This window comes from Myotis brandtii, unplaced genomic scaffold (assembly GCF_000412655.1).
Source record: "Myotis brandtii unplaced genomic scaffold, ASM41265v1 scaffold266, whole genome shotgun sequence".
In the NCBI taxonomy this organism is placed as follows: Eukaryota; Metazoa; Chordata; class Mammalia; order Chiroptera; family Vespertilionidae; genus Myotis; species Myotis brandtii.
The window spans coordinates 2274286-2288607 of NW_005360124.1; the positions used below are offsets into that span (position 1 = coordinate 2274286).

A 14322-nucleotide genomic window follows, 5' to 3' on the forward strand; every position below is an offset into this window, starting at 1 on the left:
CGGGGTGCTGGGACCCCCCGGAGGAAGTTAGGCGCCCCTGAGAAGGTCGGGGGAGTAGGGATGCGTGGGAGCGCGGGACCGAGCGGCTCTGGAGTCGGACCCTCGGTGGTTCTCGTGTTTGACCTTCCAGCGGCGGGATCTGGAAGGAGTGGGAAGGGCCACCCCTTTGGGGGTTCGCTTTGTCGCAGGCGCCTTTCTCGCTCGCGGATGTCGAAACTTGGCGCGTTCTGAGCGCTGAAGTCCGACCCCCCTCCCTCAGAGGTAGCTGATGACCGAGAAAGGATGCCAGATTCTTCCTTGAAAACGCCTTTCCAATAACACCGCCCTCTTCAAGTTTTTAAACCGTCGATGTTTTCCCCTCTTTACTTCCTGTCTTCTCCAGCTCGTACTTTATGTAGTTGAAGCCTTTTCTGAGGTCCTTACGCGAATCACTTTCCATTTGCTGGGAAGTTTCTTATGGAAATATTAACAAGCCACAACTTTTAGATAACCACTCCTTCTGAAAAACCAAGGGCACAGGATGCCAGCCGCATTTGGAAACACTTATTTCTGATTAATGACATGGCATTGGTGATCAAATATTTATCTTGTCTTCACTCAAATTTCAAACTCCCATTGAGTATTCCTGTGGATTACCAGCCAGTCAGATTTCACCTTCCTTTACATTTAACGATGACATAATAGATATATTTCTGATTACTGTAATCAGAAGCTGAAGAAGTGTAAGTGCTGTGGATTTTTAAACAAATTCGTATATATTAATTTTTTGCAAACCATATGTTTATGGGTCCTAGCCTTTATAGCTAAATTCCTATTATATATATTAAAAATAAACCAAATGGGGGAGCATTTGAGACCATGCTGCCCGTCTCGTTCAAATACACATTTATAAAAATTCTCTACAGGTTTGCACATTTCTTAGTCCTTTCTCCTACTACTCAGTGGGAATGAGAAAAAGTGAAATTCCAAAAGACAGGATGGTTGATAATATATATTGCCATTGTAAAGAAATGAAAGAATGGAGGAGGAGTATTTACATCTCTAACCACTTTGAGAAAATTAATAGTGTTGCTATCTAAAGTTAAGAAATCAGGAGCAATTGTGTAAATGTGCAAAGTTTAAGTATTATACAGGTTTTGGAAGGCAGTGGAAGGCTTGGAAATCTCATTGGTATCTCCTGTGGGTCAAGTTTCTTAAAAAGAGAAATGCAGAAAAGGAAAGAACTAATGACAAAAGTAACAAAACAAAACCTGTTTGAAAGGAAGAATTCAGAACTTTCTAAAAAAGAAGTAGAACTTCCTCTCCATTGATTTAAATCAGCATTCCATGTGAAACACAAGTATGCTATTACCAAAAATAAACAATAAGACTGCACTAGCCAGCAAAGATGCTGACATTTGAGCACACTGATTAGGGCTGGTAACCATGGACAGCGATGTTCCTGCTGATGCCACAGGGATTCAAGACTGCTTTTCTCTGCTCATCTGCCCTTTGAGTCCTTATGAACATTTATTTTGAGAAAGAAATTTCTTGATTTTCACTTTGTCTAAACCCACTCTCTTTATCAGATTGAGAAACACATACCTTCTTGCATCAGCCTAAAACCAGTGTTTGTTTGGGTGTATGTGTTTGTCTTGCATCGTTTGAAAATACATCACCACTTAGTTAATTTGCTTTAATGGCTGTCTTATGAAAGAAATATATTCATTAAAAATATATGTTCACTGGAGGGGGGGGGCAAGAACATGAAAATATCCCAATTATACTTAGTGCTTTTTATTAGCAATTTCGTTGGAAGTAGTTAGTCTTGGCTTAACACAGACCATGACTTGTTTTGATGTGATGGTATAAAAAAACACACAACTAATCTGTATGATGAAACTTCTAATGTAGGTGTTTAAAGACATTTGGAAGAACCAACTCAGCACAGCATCTCTGCAATTTCTTTGGAAAAGTTCCCAGCAGCAGATGATTGTAGAGTCCTTTAGGATCCCTGAAAAGATTTACTATACATATGAGTATTTATTTGTTCAGTGATGAATTTTAGTAGAATGAATAAAACTGACAAGATTAGATGCATCTTTTTGGCCATTAAAGATAGTTTGCTAACTATTTTGGGATTTTATAGTCCAAGGGAGCTGATATTATTTTACTCTCAGTGGGCTCTTAGTAGAGTGATGTAAATGTTTTTTGTTATTGTGATCCTTTTCAGACTATCCACTCACAAAGTTATAAATGCACAGTATTGCTGCACAGTTTTTAAAGGCTAGTGAATATTAAATATGTCTAAATTAACATTTCCATAGCAAGCAAATATTACTTTTGTTCATTAGTCTACTAGATTACTTAATGATATTGTTTAAGACTTCCCTTCTCCCAAACTGATTATTTTTCATCATCTACACTAAACTTTATTATAGATTGCTTGTTACATTAGTAAACTTTTTATCTTACCAAGACCTACAAGTTTTGTGTTTTATAAAAAATAATTTTTTAGTGATTTCAGAGGTAGGGAGAGGGAGAGAGAGTTAGAAACATCAGTGATGAGAGAGAATCATTGATTAGCTGCCTCCTGCATTCCCCCCACTGGGGATTGGGCCTGCAACTGGCATATGTTCCTTTGACCAGAATCTAACCCGAGACCTTTCAGTCCACCGGCCAATACTCTATCCACTGAGCCAAATCAGCTAGGGCTGATGGTGTCTTTTGAGGCTTAAAACTTTTGCATTTGATTTAAGTGGATTTTATCTATTTTTTCATTTTATTGCTTATTCCTCTTGCTTTCGGTGTTGTATCTGAACAACCGTTGCCAAATCTAAAGTTAGCAAGAGGCCGAAACCGGTTTGGCTCAGTGGATAGAGCGTCGGCTTGCGGACTGAAAGGTCCCAGGTTCGATTCCGGTCAAGGGCATGTACCTGGGTTGCGGGCACATCCCCAGTAGGAGATGTGCAGGAGGCAGCTGATCGATGTTGCTCTCTCATCGATGTTTCTAACTCTCTATCTCTCTCCCTTCCTCTCTGTAAAAAATCAATAAAACATAAAAAAAAAAATAAAGTTAGCAAGAGTTTGCCTCCATGTTTTCTTTTACGAATTTTATAGTTTCGACCTTACATTTACGTATATGAATCATTTTGAATTAACTTTGGTGTATGTGAGATAGGAGTTCAACTGGAGGGTGGATATCCAGTTGTACATGACCTTTTGTTGAAAAGACTGTTTTCCCCCATTGAATTGTCTTCGCCTGCTTGTTGAAAATTAATTGCCTATGAATGTGATGGTTTATTTCTGGATCCTCAGTTCTTTTCCATTGATCTCTAAGTCTGGCTATGCCCATACCACACCTTCTTGAATGCTATTGCTTGATTTTAAAATTGGGGAAGTGTGTCCTCCAATGTTGTTCTTTTTCACTATTGTTTTTGGTATTCTGTGTCCCTCGAATTTCCATATGAATTTTTGGATGAGCTTGTCAACTTCTATAAAGAAGTCAGCTGGGATTCTGATAGGACTTGTGTTGAACCTTCAGATCGGTTTGGGGAATATTGCATTGTCATCTCAACAATGTCTTGCAATCCATGAACAGGAGATGCTTTTCCATTTATTTAGATCTTCTTTCTTCCAGCAATATTTTGTAGTTTTCAAAGTATCAGTTTTACACATCTTTTTAAAAAATGTATTCCGAAGTATTTATTCCTTTAATGCTATTGTAAATGGAAGTGTTTTCTTTTTGTTGTTGCTACTCTTCACCCAAGGATATTTTTTCCCATTGAGTTTTAGACAGAATGGAAGGGAGGGGGAGAGAGAAACATCGATGTGAGAGAGACATGGATTAGTTGCCCCCAACGCGCTCCCCAACCAGGGCTAGGGATCAAGCCTGCAACTGAGGTACATGCCCTTGACCGGAATCGAACCCTGAATCCTTCAGTTCTTGGGCAGATGTTCCAACCACTGAGCCAAATAGGCTAGGGTTAGAATTGTTTTCTTAATTTATTTTTTCAGGTTGTTCATTGTAAGTGTACCAATTTAATTTTTTTAAAAGATATGTTTTTATTAATTTCAGAGAATGGGAGGGAGAGGGAGAGAGATAGAAACATTAGTGATGAGAAAGAATCATCGATCAGCTGCCTCCTGCACACCCCTTACTGGGGATTGAGACCAAAACCCAGGCATGTGTCCTGACCGGGAATCAAACCATGATCTCTTGGTTCATAGGCCAATGCTCAGCCACTGAGCCTCAGCAGCCCAGCCCAGCCCAGCCCAGCCCAGCCCAGCCCAGTTTAATTTTTTAAAAATATATTTTATTGATTTTTTACAGAGAGGAAGGGAGAGGGATAGAGAGTTAGAAACATCGATGAGAGAGAAACATTGATCACCTGCCTCCTGCACACTCCTGACTGGGGCTGTGCCCGCAACCAAGGTACATGCCCTTGATCGGAATCGAACCTGGGACCCTTGAGTCCGCAGGCCAACACTCTCTCCACTGAGCCATACCAGTTAGGGCCCAGTTTAATTTTTAATGTATTAATTCCACTAGAGATCTTCAGAAATTAGTATAACAATTTAGGAGGAGAAAAGCAGTTTTTCAGTTTTGATTATTTTTGAATAAAAAATGACTTATGGAAATCCTTAAAATTATTTCATGGATTTATTTATAATATTTGTGGCAATGAGGAGATGTTATTTTTAAATATATAGCTATAAAACCTAGTACAAGGATTTGCTTTTAACATGTGTACAATTACCCAGTTATTTCCTTGATTTAATTTTTTAACTCCCCAATTATTCAATATTTAGATTAATGAGCTGGGAAATATACTATAATTACAGAAAGAAGGGCACAATGGAATCCCATGTGCTTATCATTTAGTTTTCATCATTTACCAACTCATGGCCTCTACCCCCTAGATTATTTACAGCAAATCCAGACATCATATCATTTCATCTATAAATTATAGATGTACTTTACAAGACAGATTTATTCTTTGTAACTAGCTTATGTTGGAACAAAACCTGTTCTAATTGACTTTGCTTTAGATGATGGTTTATTTATTAGGGAAGAGTCAGTAATTAAATTTTGTTTTTATTTTGATACACAGGAGTCCAGATCTTATGTAAAATGGATGGCTCTCACACTAGACACTGAACGTTAAGTAGAAAATCTGTTAGGAAAATCTAAGCTGCCATGGAGGAAATACCAGTAAAAGTTGCTGTAAGAATTAGACCTCTGCTATGCAAAGAAGTTCTTCATAATCATCAAGTTTGTGTGAGAGTTATTCCAAACACCCAGCAAATTGTCATTGGGAGAGACAGAATCTTTACCTTTGATTTTGTTTTTGGCAAAAGTTCCACTCAAGACGAAGTTTATAATACGTGCATAAAGCCACTAGTGTTATCACTCATTGAAGGCTATAATGTAACTGTTTTTGCCTATGGACAAACTGGATCTGGGAAGACATACACCATCGGAGGAGGCCATGTTGGTAAGATTCTCATAGTCTTTGATGTTTGAAACACTTGAAAGAAGCTACAGAATGAGAGTACCTGACACATAGTAGGTGCTCAGCATATTGATTGAATGAAATAATGAATAGGATAATCAGATGTGCTCATACGTCATCTTTAAAAAAAACATTGTTTTTTAAGTTGAATTTTTATTAAACAGTTTAATTTATGGTTATATTTGTTTGAGGAAATAAGTTGAAGACAATGTTCAGTGTTTAGACCTTTGACATTTTTTCCAATTTTATTGAGATAAATTGACATATAATATTATATTAGTCCAAGGTATACAACATAATGATTTGATATATGTTTCTATTGCAAAGTGATTACCACAGTTCAGTTTATATCAATCACTGCACACAGTTTCAGTTTTTTTTTCTTGTGATGAGAAATCTTAGCAACTTTTAAATATACAATATAGTATTTTTTAAAATATATTTTATTGATTTTTTACAGAGAGGAAGGGAGAGGGATAGAGAGTTAGAAACATTGATCAGCTGCCTCCTGCACACTCCCTACTGGTTATGTGCCTGCAACCAAGGTACATGCCCTTGACCGGAATGGAACCTGGGACCCTTCAGTCCGCAGGCCGACGCTCTATCCACTGAGCCAAACCGGTCAGGGCTACAATATAGTATTGTTAACTGTAGTCACCTCAGGACTTATAACCATTACCCACACCCCCAAACTATGTGCCTCTGGCAGCCCTTTGTCATTTTGAACAGAATTTAAATTAGACGTGAGTTAACATGATGTAATTTTGCATTTTTTCTAGATTTTGCATCTTTTAATAGTCCACTTGTAAATATTAAGAGTCCTGTAACCAGGACTTAGAGGAAAGTAACTTAAAGAGTCTTTTTTTCCCATTTTTTAGCCAGATTGTTAGCCAGTTGTAAAGTTTTTTACAACTTTATTGAGGTTTAGTTGACAAATTATAAGATATTTTAAGAATACATTGTGATGATTTGATCTGTGTGTACATTGTGAAAGGATTCCTCCCTTCTAGTTAATGCATCCACCACCTTACATATGTATACAGATTTCTGTTTTAAATACTGAATACTTTAGGATATAATTTCTCTTGCTTGTAATAGTTTAGAGAAGATAGTATCACAAGATTTCCTTTAGAGCTGGAAAGAACCTTGAAAATAATTTCATTTATGAGTGAGGAGCTCCAGCCACAGAACGCTGGAGGGCTTACTGAGTTAGGTGGCAGGTGACCGAGCTGGAATTGAAAGCCAAATCTTCTGTTGAGACTGTTAATTATATTGGTATTTTTATACTAAAAGCAAGCTTTTGAATGTTGTGCATATAGATCATTGTTGAAAGTGATCATTAGTATTATCTATATGTATAATGGCTTTCAGTTTTTTTTCTACTTTCATGCTTCTCAAATGTAGAATATGTAAGTTTCAGAAACATCTCTCGTTAAGTGTAGGGATGGGTGGGGGGAGGTTTGGAGGTGGCTGTGTGGTTTGAGGAAGCCCTCATTCCAAAGAGTAAATGCAGGGGCCGTAAGTGCCTAATGCCACTACCTTGCCCAATTTTTTAGAATTAGTGTTATACAGGAATAGGAGATTTAAGATATTAGATTATTTTAGGGTCTCACAATAAAATAAATTTCAGATTTTCTGTTGTGGTTTTTCTTGAAGATCATAGTTTTTTGTTGTTGTTTTTGTTTTTTATTGGCCAGTGTTTTATGACCTTAATGACGCAGTATGTGCTTTATGCTAATAGGACTATAAAATGTTCAGATCTTGGTGATAATTATAGCTATATTGTTTTTTAAAAAATATATTTTTATTGATTTCAGAGAGGAAGGGAGAGGGAGAGAGAGAGAGAAATATCAGTGATGAGAGAGAATCATTGATTGGCTGCCTCCCATACCCTACACTGGGGATCGAGCCAACCTGAGCATGTGCCCATGACTAGAATAGAACCCAGGACGCTTCAGTCCACAGGGTGACACTCTATCCACTGAGCCAAACCAGCTAGGGCAAGCATGTCAAACTCAAAGGCTAACATGGGCCAAATAAACAAGGTTTTAGTTTATGTGGGTTACAAAAAACCAAAACCTTCAATTTTCAAAGAAACGTAGGTTTATTTCGATGGAGACATGCTGAATACAAAGGGCTAAAATAAATAAGTAATCATTAACATAAAATAATAGGACATTTTAATAAAAATTAATATTTGTTCTTGAACATTAAGTTACCAGACACTGATAACTGCATAAATCAGTGATGGCGAACCTATGACACGCGTGTCAGAGGTGACACGCGAACTCATTTTTTTGGTTGATTTTTCTTTGTTAAATGGCATTTAAATATATAAAATAAATATCAAAAATATAAGTCTTTGTTTTACTATGGTTGCATATATCAAAAAATTTCTATATGTGACACGGCGCCAGAGTTAAGTTAGGGTTTTTCAAAATGATGACACACCGAGCTCAAAAGGTTCGCCATCACTGGCATAAATTAATAACCATAACGCAAATACTAGTAAACCTATTTTTCTTGTTCTCCGAAAGCGAAATATTTTCTGTTGCACACACCAAACAAGTTAGTACAAGACTAATGACGTGGCAATCGGCAGCTAGAATATTTGCTGCTAGTATTAGTGGGGAGAAATGGTGCGCCTGCGCGTAAGGTGTGTAAGGGAAATGAATGCAACACAATTATAGTAATCAGGCATTAGTGAACGTTGTAGTTCGTTATTAATATGTATAATAGGATATTGTAAAAATTAAGTTACGAAATTTTTATTAAAAAGTTTCTTATATATCGTTATATTGGCTGGGCCACAAAAATATTCGTTGTGGGCTGCATGCAGCCTGTGATCCACAAGTTTGACATACTTGAGCTAGGGACTATATTGGTTTTTTTTAAAAAAAATATTTTTATTGATTTCAGAGAGGAAGGAAAGGGAGAGAGAGATGGAAACATCAATGATGAGAGAGAATCATCGATTAGCTACCTCCTGCACGGCCCCCACCTGGGATCAAGCCCACAACCCAGGCATGTGTCCTCACCGGGAATCAACCACTGAGCTACACTGGCCAGGCATAGCTATATTGTGGTGTTTTTTTTTTTAATATATTTTATTGACTTTTTACAGAGAGGAAGGGAGAGAGATAGAGAGCCAGAAACATCGATGAGAGAGAAACATGGATCAGCTGCCTCCCGCACACCTCCCACCGGGGATGTGCCCACAACCAAGGCACATGCCCCCGACCGGAATCGAACCTGGGACCCCTCAGTCCGCAGGCCGACGCTCTATCCACTGAGCCAAACAAGTCAGGGCCTATATTGTTTTTTTTTATTAAGAGGCCAGGAGTGTAATTTTAGTTCTTTTTTTTTTTTTTTTTTTTTTTTAATTTTTTTTTTTTGTTTTAATACTTCTGGGGATGTGCCCGCAACCAAGGTACATGCCCTTGACCGGAATCGAACCTGGGACCCTTGAGTCCACAGGCCGACGCTCTATCCACTGAGCCAAACCGGTTCGGCGTAATTTTAGTTCTTTAAGGAAAAAAGTTATCTATTGTCCTAAAATACTTTTAACTGTTCTGAGGTGCTCTTTATCAGAAGAAATAGACCACCATTAGAAATAAATTTTGGTCCTAACTGGTTTGGCTCAGTGGATAGAACGTCAGCCTATGAACCAGTGAGCATTTTCAGTTTCCCAGATGGACATTCCCAATTCTGAGAATATTATTTCATCACATGAAATTTCCAATTCTGGGTCAGTTGTCTGCTGTTTAATTATTGACTATGAAAATAATGTTGGTTTTTGCCCCCAATAAATAATTTATTGAGCATTTGCTCTATCTAGGGTACCGTGCTACGTACTATGACAGAATGAAAATTTCTTATTTTTTAATATGATTCTTTTTAAAAATATATATTTCTTTATTGATTTCAGAGAGGAAGGGAGAAGGAGAGAGAGATAGAAACATCAATGATGAGAGAGAATCATTGATCAGCTGCCTCCTGCACAACCCCTACTGGGGATCAAGCACGCAACCCAGGCATGGCTGGAATTGAACCTGGGACCCTTTAGTCTGCAGGCCGACACTCTATTCACTGAGCCAAGCCGACAAGGGCGTTTAATATGATTCTTATTTAAGCTAATCATTTTCCAATTTTTCAGAACCTTGGATGTACCGACTTTTACTAGGCCTAATCTTTAAAAACTTTTATTTCTCTACTCTTTAAATAGCATATAATAAATAGCTAAATGATGACTATTGAGGTACAAAACTTTATAAATTCTCTCTCTGAAATAGTTTATTTCAGGAATATAAGCCTAACATTGAAATGTGATTTATAGGTTACCAAAATACGTATTGAAGCTTTATTATTAATATTATTTGAAATTGAGCTTTTTGATAAGTCTTTTGAATTTTTGTGGGATTTTTCTTATCTTTTGAAGTGGGTAATGATCATCTATACATACTGGCTAATCCAGAATGCTTATACTTTGGTTTATAGATATTGCTATTATCTTGTTCCTGGAAGCTGTCAAAAAGGAATCCACTTTCTCCCTTGTATTGGAAAACCTACAGCTTCCTGTACATGCCACACGATGGCAGTATTACATCTTAAATTAGGTGAAAGGCAGTCCAATTTAATAGAAGTTCAGATTTTCAGGATGATTGTTGCCAAAAATTTAAACATTGGTAATCTTCAGCTTGGAAACAAGTGGGTTTTAAGGTTCATTTGTAAACCAGCGTTTTGTAGCTTGTAATATATTTACCATGAAACAATGCTGAAAATGGTAGATAGGTTTGTTTCTAAATTGGCCTATAGAAACTTAAGTCCCAATTTATTATTTCATTTATTCATTTATCTTAAATTTTATATTGTACTTTTTTACTATTTAAAAAATTATGGTAAATATATATATCTATATATATAAAAGGCTAATATACAAAGTGTCCCCACAGGAGTTAGACTGGGAGACCAGGAGTTCTATCACTTGCTATTACATGCACTGACCACCAGGGGGTGGCACAGAACGAAGGAAGGTGCTGGCTGGCGGCCAGCAGCTGAGGAAGGGAGTCCCCGGCCAGCAGCCAGAAGGCCCCGATCGGCTCTGATCACTGTCCAGGGCTAGGGACCCTACCCGTGCACGAATTTCGTGCACTGGGCCTCTAGTATAACATAAAATTTACTATTTTAACCATTTTAAGATTATAGTGCTCTAACCATAATCTTAATGTTTTGTAACCATTACTGCCTTTTTTTTTTCCAGCATCCCAAATAGAAACTTTGTATCAATTAAGAAATAACTCCCCTTTCTCATCCCCTGGTGACCTCTAATTTACTTTCTTTCTCTATGAATTTTCATCTTCTAGATATTTCTTAGAAATGGAATCATATAATATTTGTCCTCCTCTGTCTGGATTGTTTCCAAGGGCATCCTCCTTGTAGCATGTATCAGAACCTTATTCCTTTTTATGACTTAATAATATTCCATTTTATCTATATGTCATATTTTGCTTATTCATTCCTGTGTTGGTTGGCACTTGAGTTTCCCCCCTTTTTGGCTGTTGTGAATATCCTGCTATGGACATTGGTGTACAAGTATCTGAGTTCCTAGTATGCACTGTTGTTCATTCATAATGTTGTGCAGATCTGTGTTCTGGGTTGTGGAAGTGATGAAGGAAAAGAGGTATCTGACTACTTTTTTCCCTGATCTCATCCAGTCTCATGATATTGAATACCATCTATATGTAGCTGACTTCCAATTTTTTAAAAAATCTCCAATCCAGACTACTGCCTTGAACTCTGGACTTAATATATATCCAACTATTGCCTGTTTAATCTTTGCAGTTGGCCACTAAATATCTCAATTGGATGCTAACAGACGCCTCAAGCTTAATTGGTCAAAAAATGAACTTCTGCTATTTTCCCCTCAAACCAACTCAGTCCCCCCTCTTACCCATATTTATTGATGGCAACTCCAGTGGCTCAAGAAAAAACCTTAGAGTCATTCTTTTGTTGTTAATCCTCACCAGAGGATATTTTTCCATTGATTTTTAGGGAGAGTGGGAGAAAGAGGGAAAAAGAGAGAAACATCGATGTGAGAGAAACATATTGATCGGTTGCCTCCTGCATGCGCCCTGACCAGGGCTCAGGCCAGGGAGGAGCCTGCAACTGAGGTACATGCCTTGACTGGAATCGAACCTGGGACCAAACTGGCCAGCGCTAGAGTCATTCTTGACTCATTGCTTTCTTTCACATCTCACATCCAATCTGTCAGGGAATCTTAATGGTGTTCCTTTCAACATAAATCCCAAATTGGGTCACTTCTCATCTTTTCTCTGCTACCATCCTGCTGTGAGCCACATTATATTTACCTGCCCAACCCTCTTGATTCCCGGATTACTGCACAGCCTTCTAAGTGGTTTCCCCACATCCACTCCTGCCCTTTTATGGTATTTGCAAAACACCAGACTTAAATTGCTCTTAAATTGCAACTTACTACTATCCTCCAGTGCTCTGCTCTCACACAATAAAACCCGAGGTCTACTGTGGTCTACACAGACTTTTATGTTCTGGCTCTGTCATCTCTCTGACCTCATCCCCTGTCACTCTCCCCTTGCTCTCTCTGCTTCAACCACACTGGCCTTCTTGCTAATGGATCACATCAGTTTAGCGTCTTTGTACTGGTTGTTCTCTCCCTGGGTTACTCTTCCGTCAGATACGCACATGGTTCCTCTGCCACCTCTTTCAAGTCTTTGCTTAAATGTCAGCTTCTCAATGATGCCCATCATGGCTTTTCTACCTAACGTTGCAAACACCTCCCACCTAGATGCACCTACACATCCATTCCCCCTTACCCTGCTCAGTTTTTTATCTGGATATACCTATCACTTTTAACATACCATTTAATTCACTTATCAGTTACTCTTTTTTGCTGTTGTCTATCTTCAGTACAGTCCCATAAGGGCAGGGATTTTTTTTTCTTCTGTTTTGTTCACTAATGGTTCCCAGGGTCCTAGAATACTGCCTGGCAAAAAGAAGGTACTAAATAAATATTTGTTGAATGAATGCATGAGTAAATTTTGAGTAAGGGCATGCATGTGCAAACTTTTAACTATGAATTTTGTAGTTATGGTTTAAAAGATTTATAGTATAGAGAATTGTAAGAAAATAAATGTATTGATTGTCAATTTCATGTTGTAGCTTTTCTTATATTTTAAGTTTCATATGTGCTTTTTTTTCCTTTTTTCTAAAATTTCAGCTTCAGTTGTAGAAGGTCAGAAGGGTATCATTCCTCGAGCTATCCAAGAAATATTTCAAAACATCTCCGAAAATCCTAGCACTGACTTTAAAATAAAAGTTTCTTATATAGAGGTATATAAGGAAGACCTAAGAGATCTTCTAGAATTGGAGACATCTGTGAAGGATCTTCACATCCGAGAAGATGAAAAAGGAAACACAGGTAAAGTAGCCTACTTACTAGATAGCCTTTTTTAGCAAATAGATATGATTTAGTTCAGTTTCTGGATACATTCCAAAGAAGCTTTAGAAACACATAGAAGCAAAATGAATTTGTTTTTACTTTAAAATTGAATATCTTATTGATTAACAATATCAGTTAAATTGCCCAGGTGAAAAGTAGAGGTTCAACTGTTAGGCAAGATGATGTTATTAAGTTGTAATTCAAGATAATACTTAGTTCCTAAAAATTCCCCACTTCCTTCCACTCCCGACACTGACCTTAAGTGAGACTGAGAAATAGTCTAGATTAATTTTTGTACTTTTTTCCCCCTCTCAGTTACCCCAAGATAGGGGATGGCTTCTCCCTTTGGTGTTCAGCCAGGTTGATCTAGAACTCACCTTTGTTCTTTGATTTTTGTCCCAGCATACCTATTGCTTCCTTATTTTTTTTTTAGTAGAGAGTTTGTGTTTGCTTCTCCATATTAACATTTACCTGTCCTTTGTTGAGCTTCTCAAGGTCTGATTTTCTGTGTTTACAACCATTAATCTCATTAAATATCCATTTGTTTGGAAATAGGAGACGATTAGAAGGGGAGGGTTAAAATGCAAGTATTTTAAAGAATAATACTTTCTGCTTCTTTTATTTGAAAGGAAAAATATTCAACGTAAAATACTTTGAAAACATAAAAAAGTATGAGGAAGAAAATAAAAGATTATTTTTGATCCCAGAACCCAAAATAGTTTCTCTTATTGTTGTGTTTTCTTTTTCTATGCACGTAGAGTTTTTTTTAAATATACTTGCGATCCCCCACATACAGTATTACATCTTATTTTTTCACTTAATATTTGTATTGTGAGCATTTTCACATGGCTTTAAATAGTTTTCAGCCTTGTGACTCTTAGTGGTCAGGTGGTAATTTGTCTTCTGAATGTATTATAATAATTTATTTAACTATTGTTCCGTTGTTGGATATTTAGGCTGTTTCAAAATTTTCACTATTATTAATAACAAGTGACTGTTCTTGGATGTCTTCCTCTCCTAGGAAACACATGTAGTAGAACCTTCCAGGAGATAAAGGGTCCTGGTGATGGAGTCACTCCTTGAGGGAGTTTCCTAGCAGCTAGGAAAGTAAGATGGCTATAGTCATCGAAACAGCAGCCTGCAGGGGGCAGTAAAGCTTGTCTTCTTAGAGACCCTGTCTGGCAGCCCTGGCATTCCTGGACATTTGGAGAAATTGTTTTTGTTTTTTTTGTTTATTTTTAGAAAGCATACATAGTAGTTTATGAAATTACTAGAGGCCTGGTGCAAGAATTCGTGCATGGGTGGGGTCCGGCCGCCCACCCCTGATGTGGGGGAGCGGTTGGGGGCGGG

General features: G+C 37.6%; 1 protein-coding gene across 3 annotated transcripts in view; it reads left to right on the top strand.

Moving 5' to 3' along the window:
* KIF27 (kinesin family member 27) overlaps positions 1-14322 on the top strand; it is a 72133-nt gene that overhangs the window by 1000 nt on the left and 56811 nt on the right. For 2 of the 3 annotated variants that reach the window (XM_014541251.1, XM_005868277.2), the window contains exons 1-2: positions 5061-5477; positions 12751-12951. In XM_014541251.1, coding sequence (XP_014396737.1) covers positions 5180-5477; positions 12751-12951 — 499 coding nt within the window. In that variant the 5' untranslated portion in view covers positions 5061-5179. Of the gene's footprint in view, positions 1-5060; positions 5478-5588; positions 5600-8830; positions 8837-12750; positions 12952-14322 lie in introns of those variants that run through there. The other variant, XM_014541252.1, reaches the window with a different exon arrangement.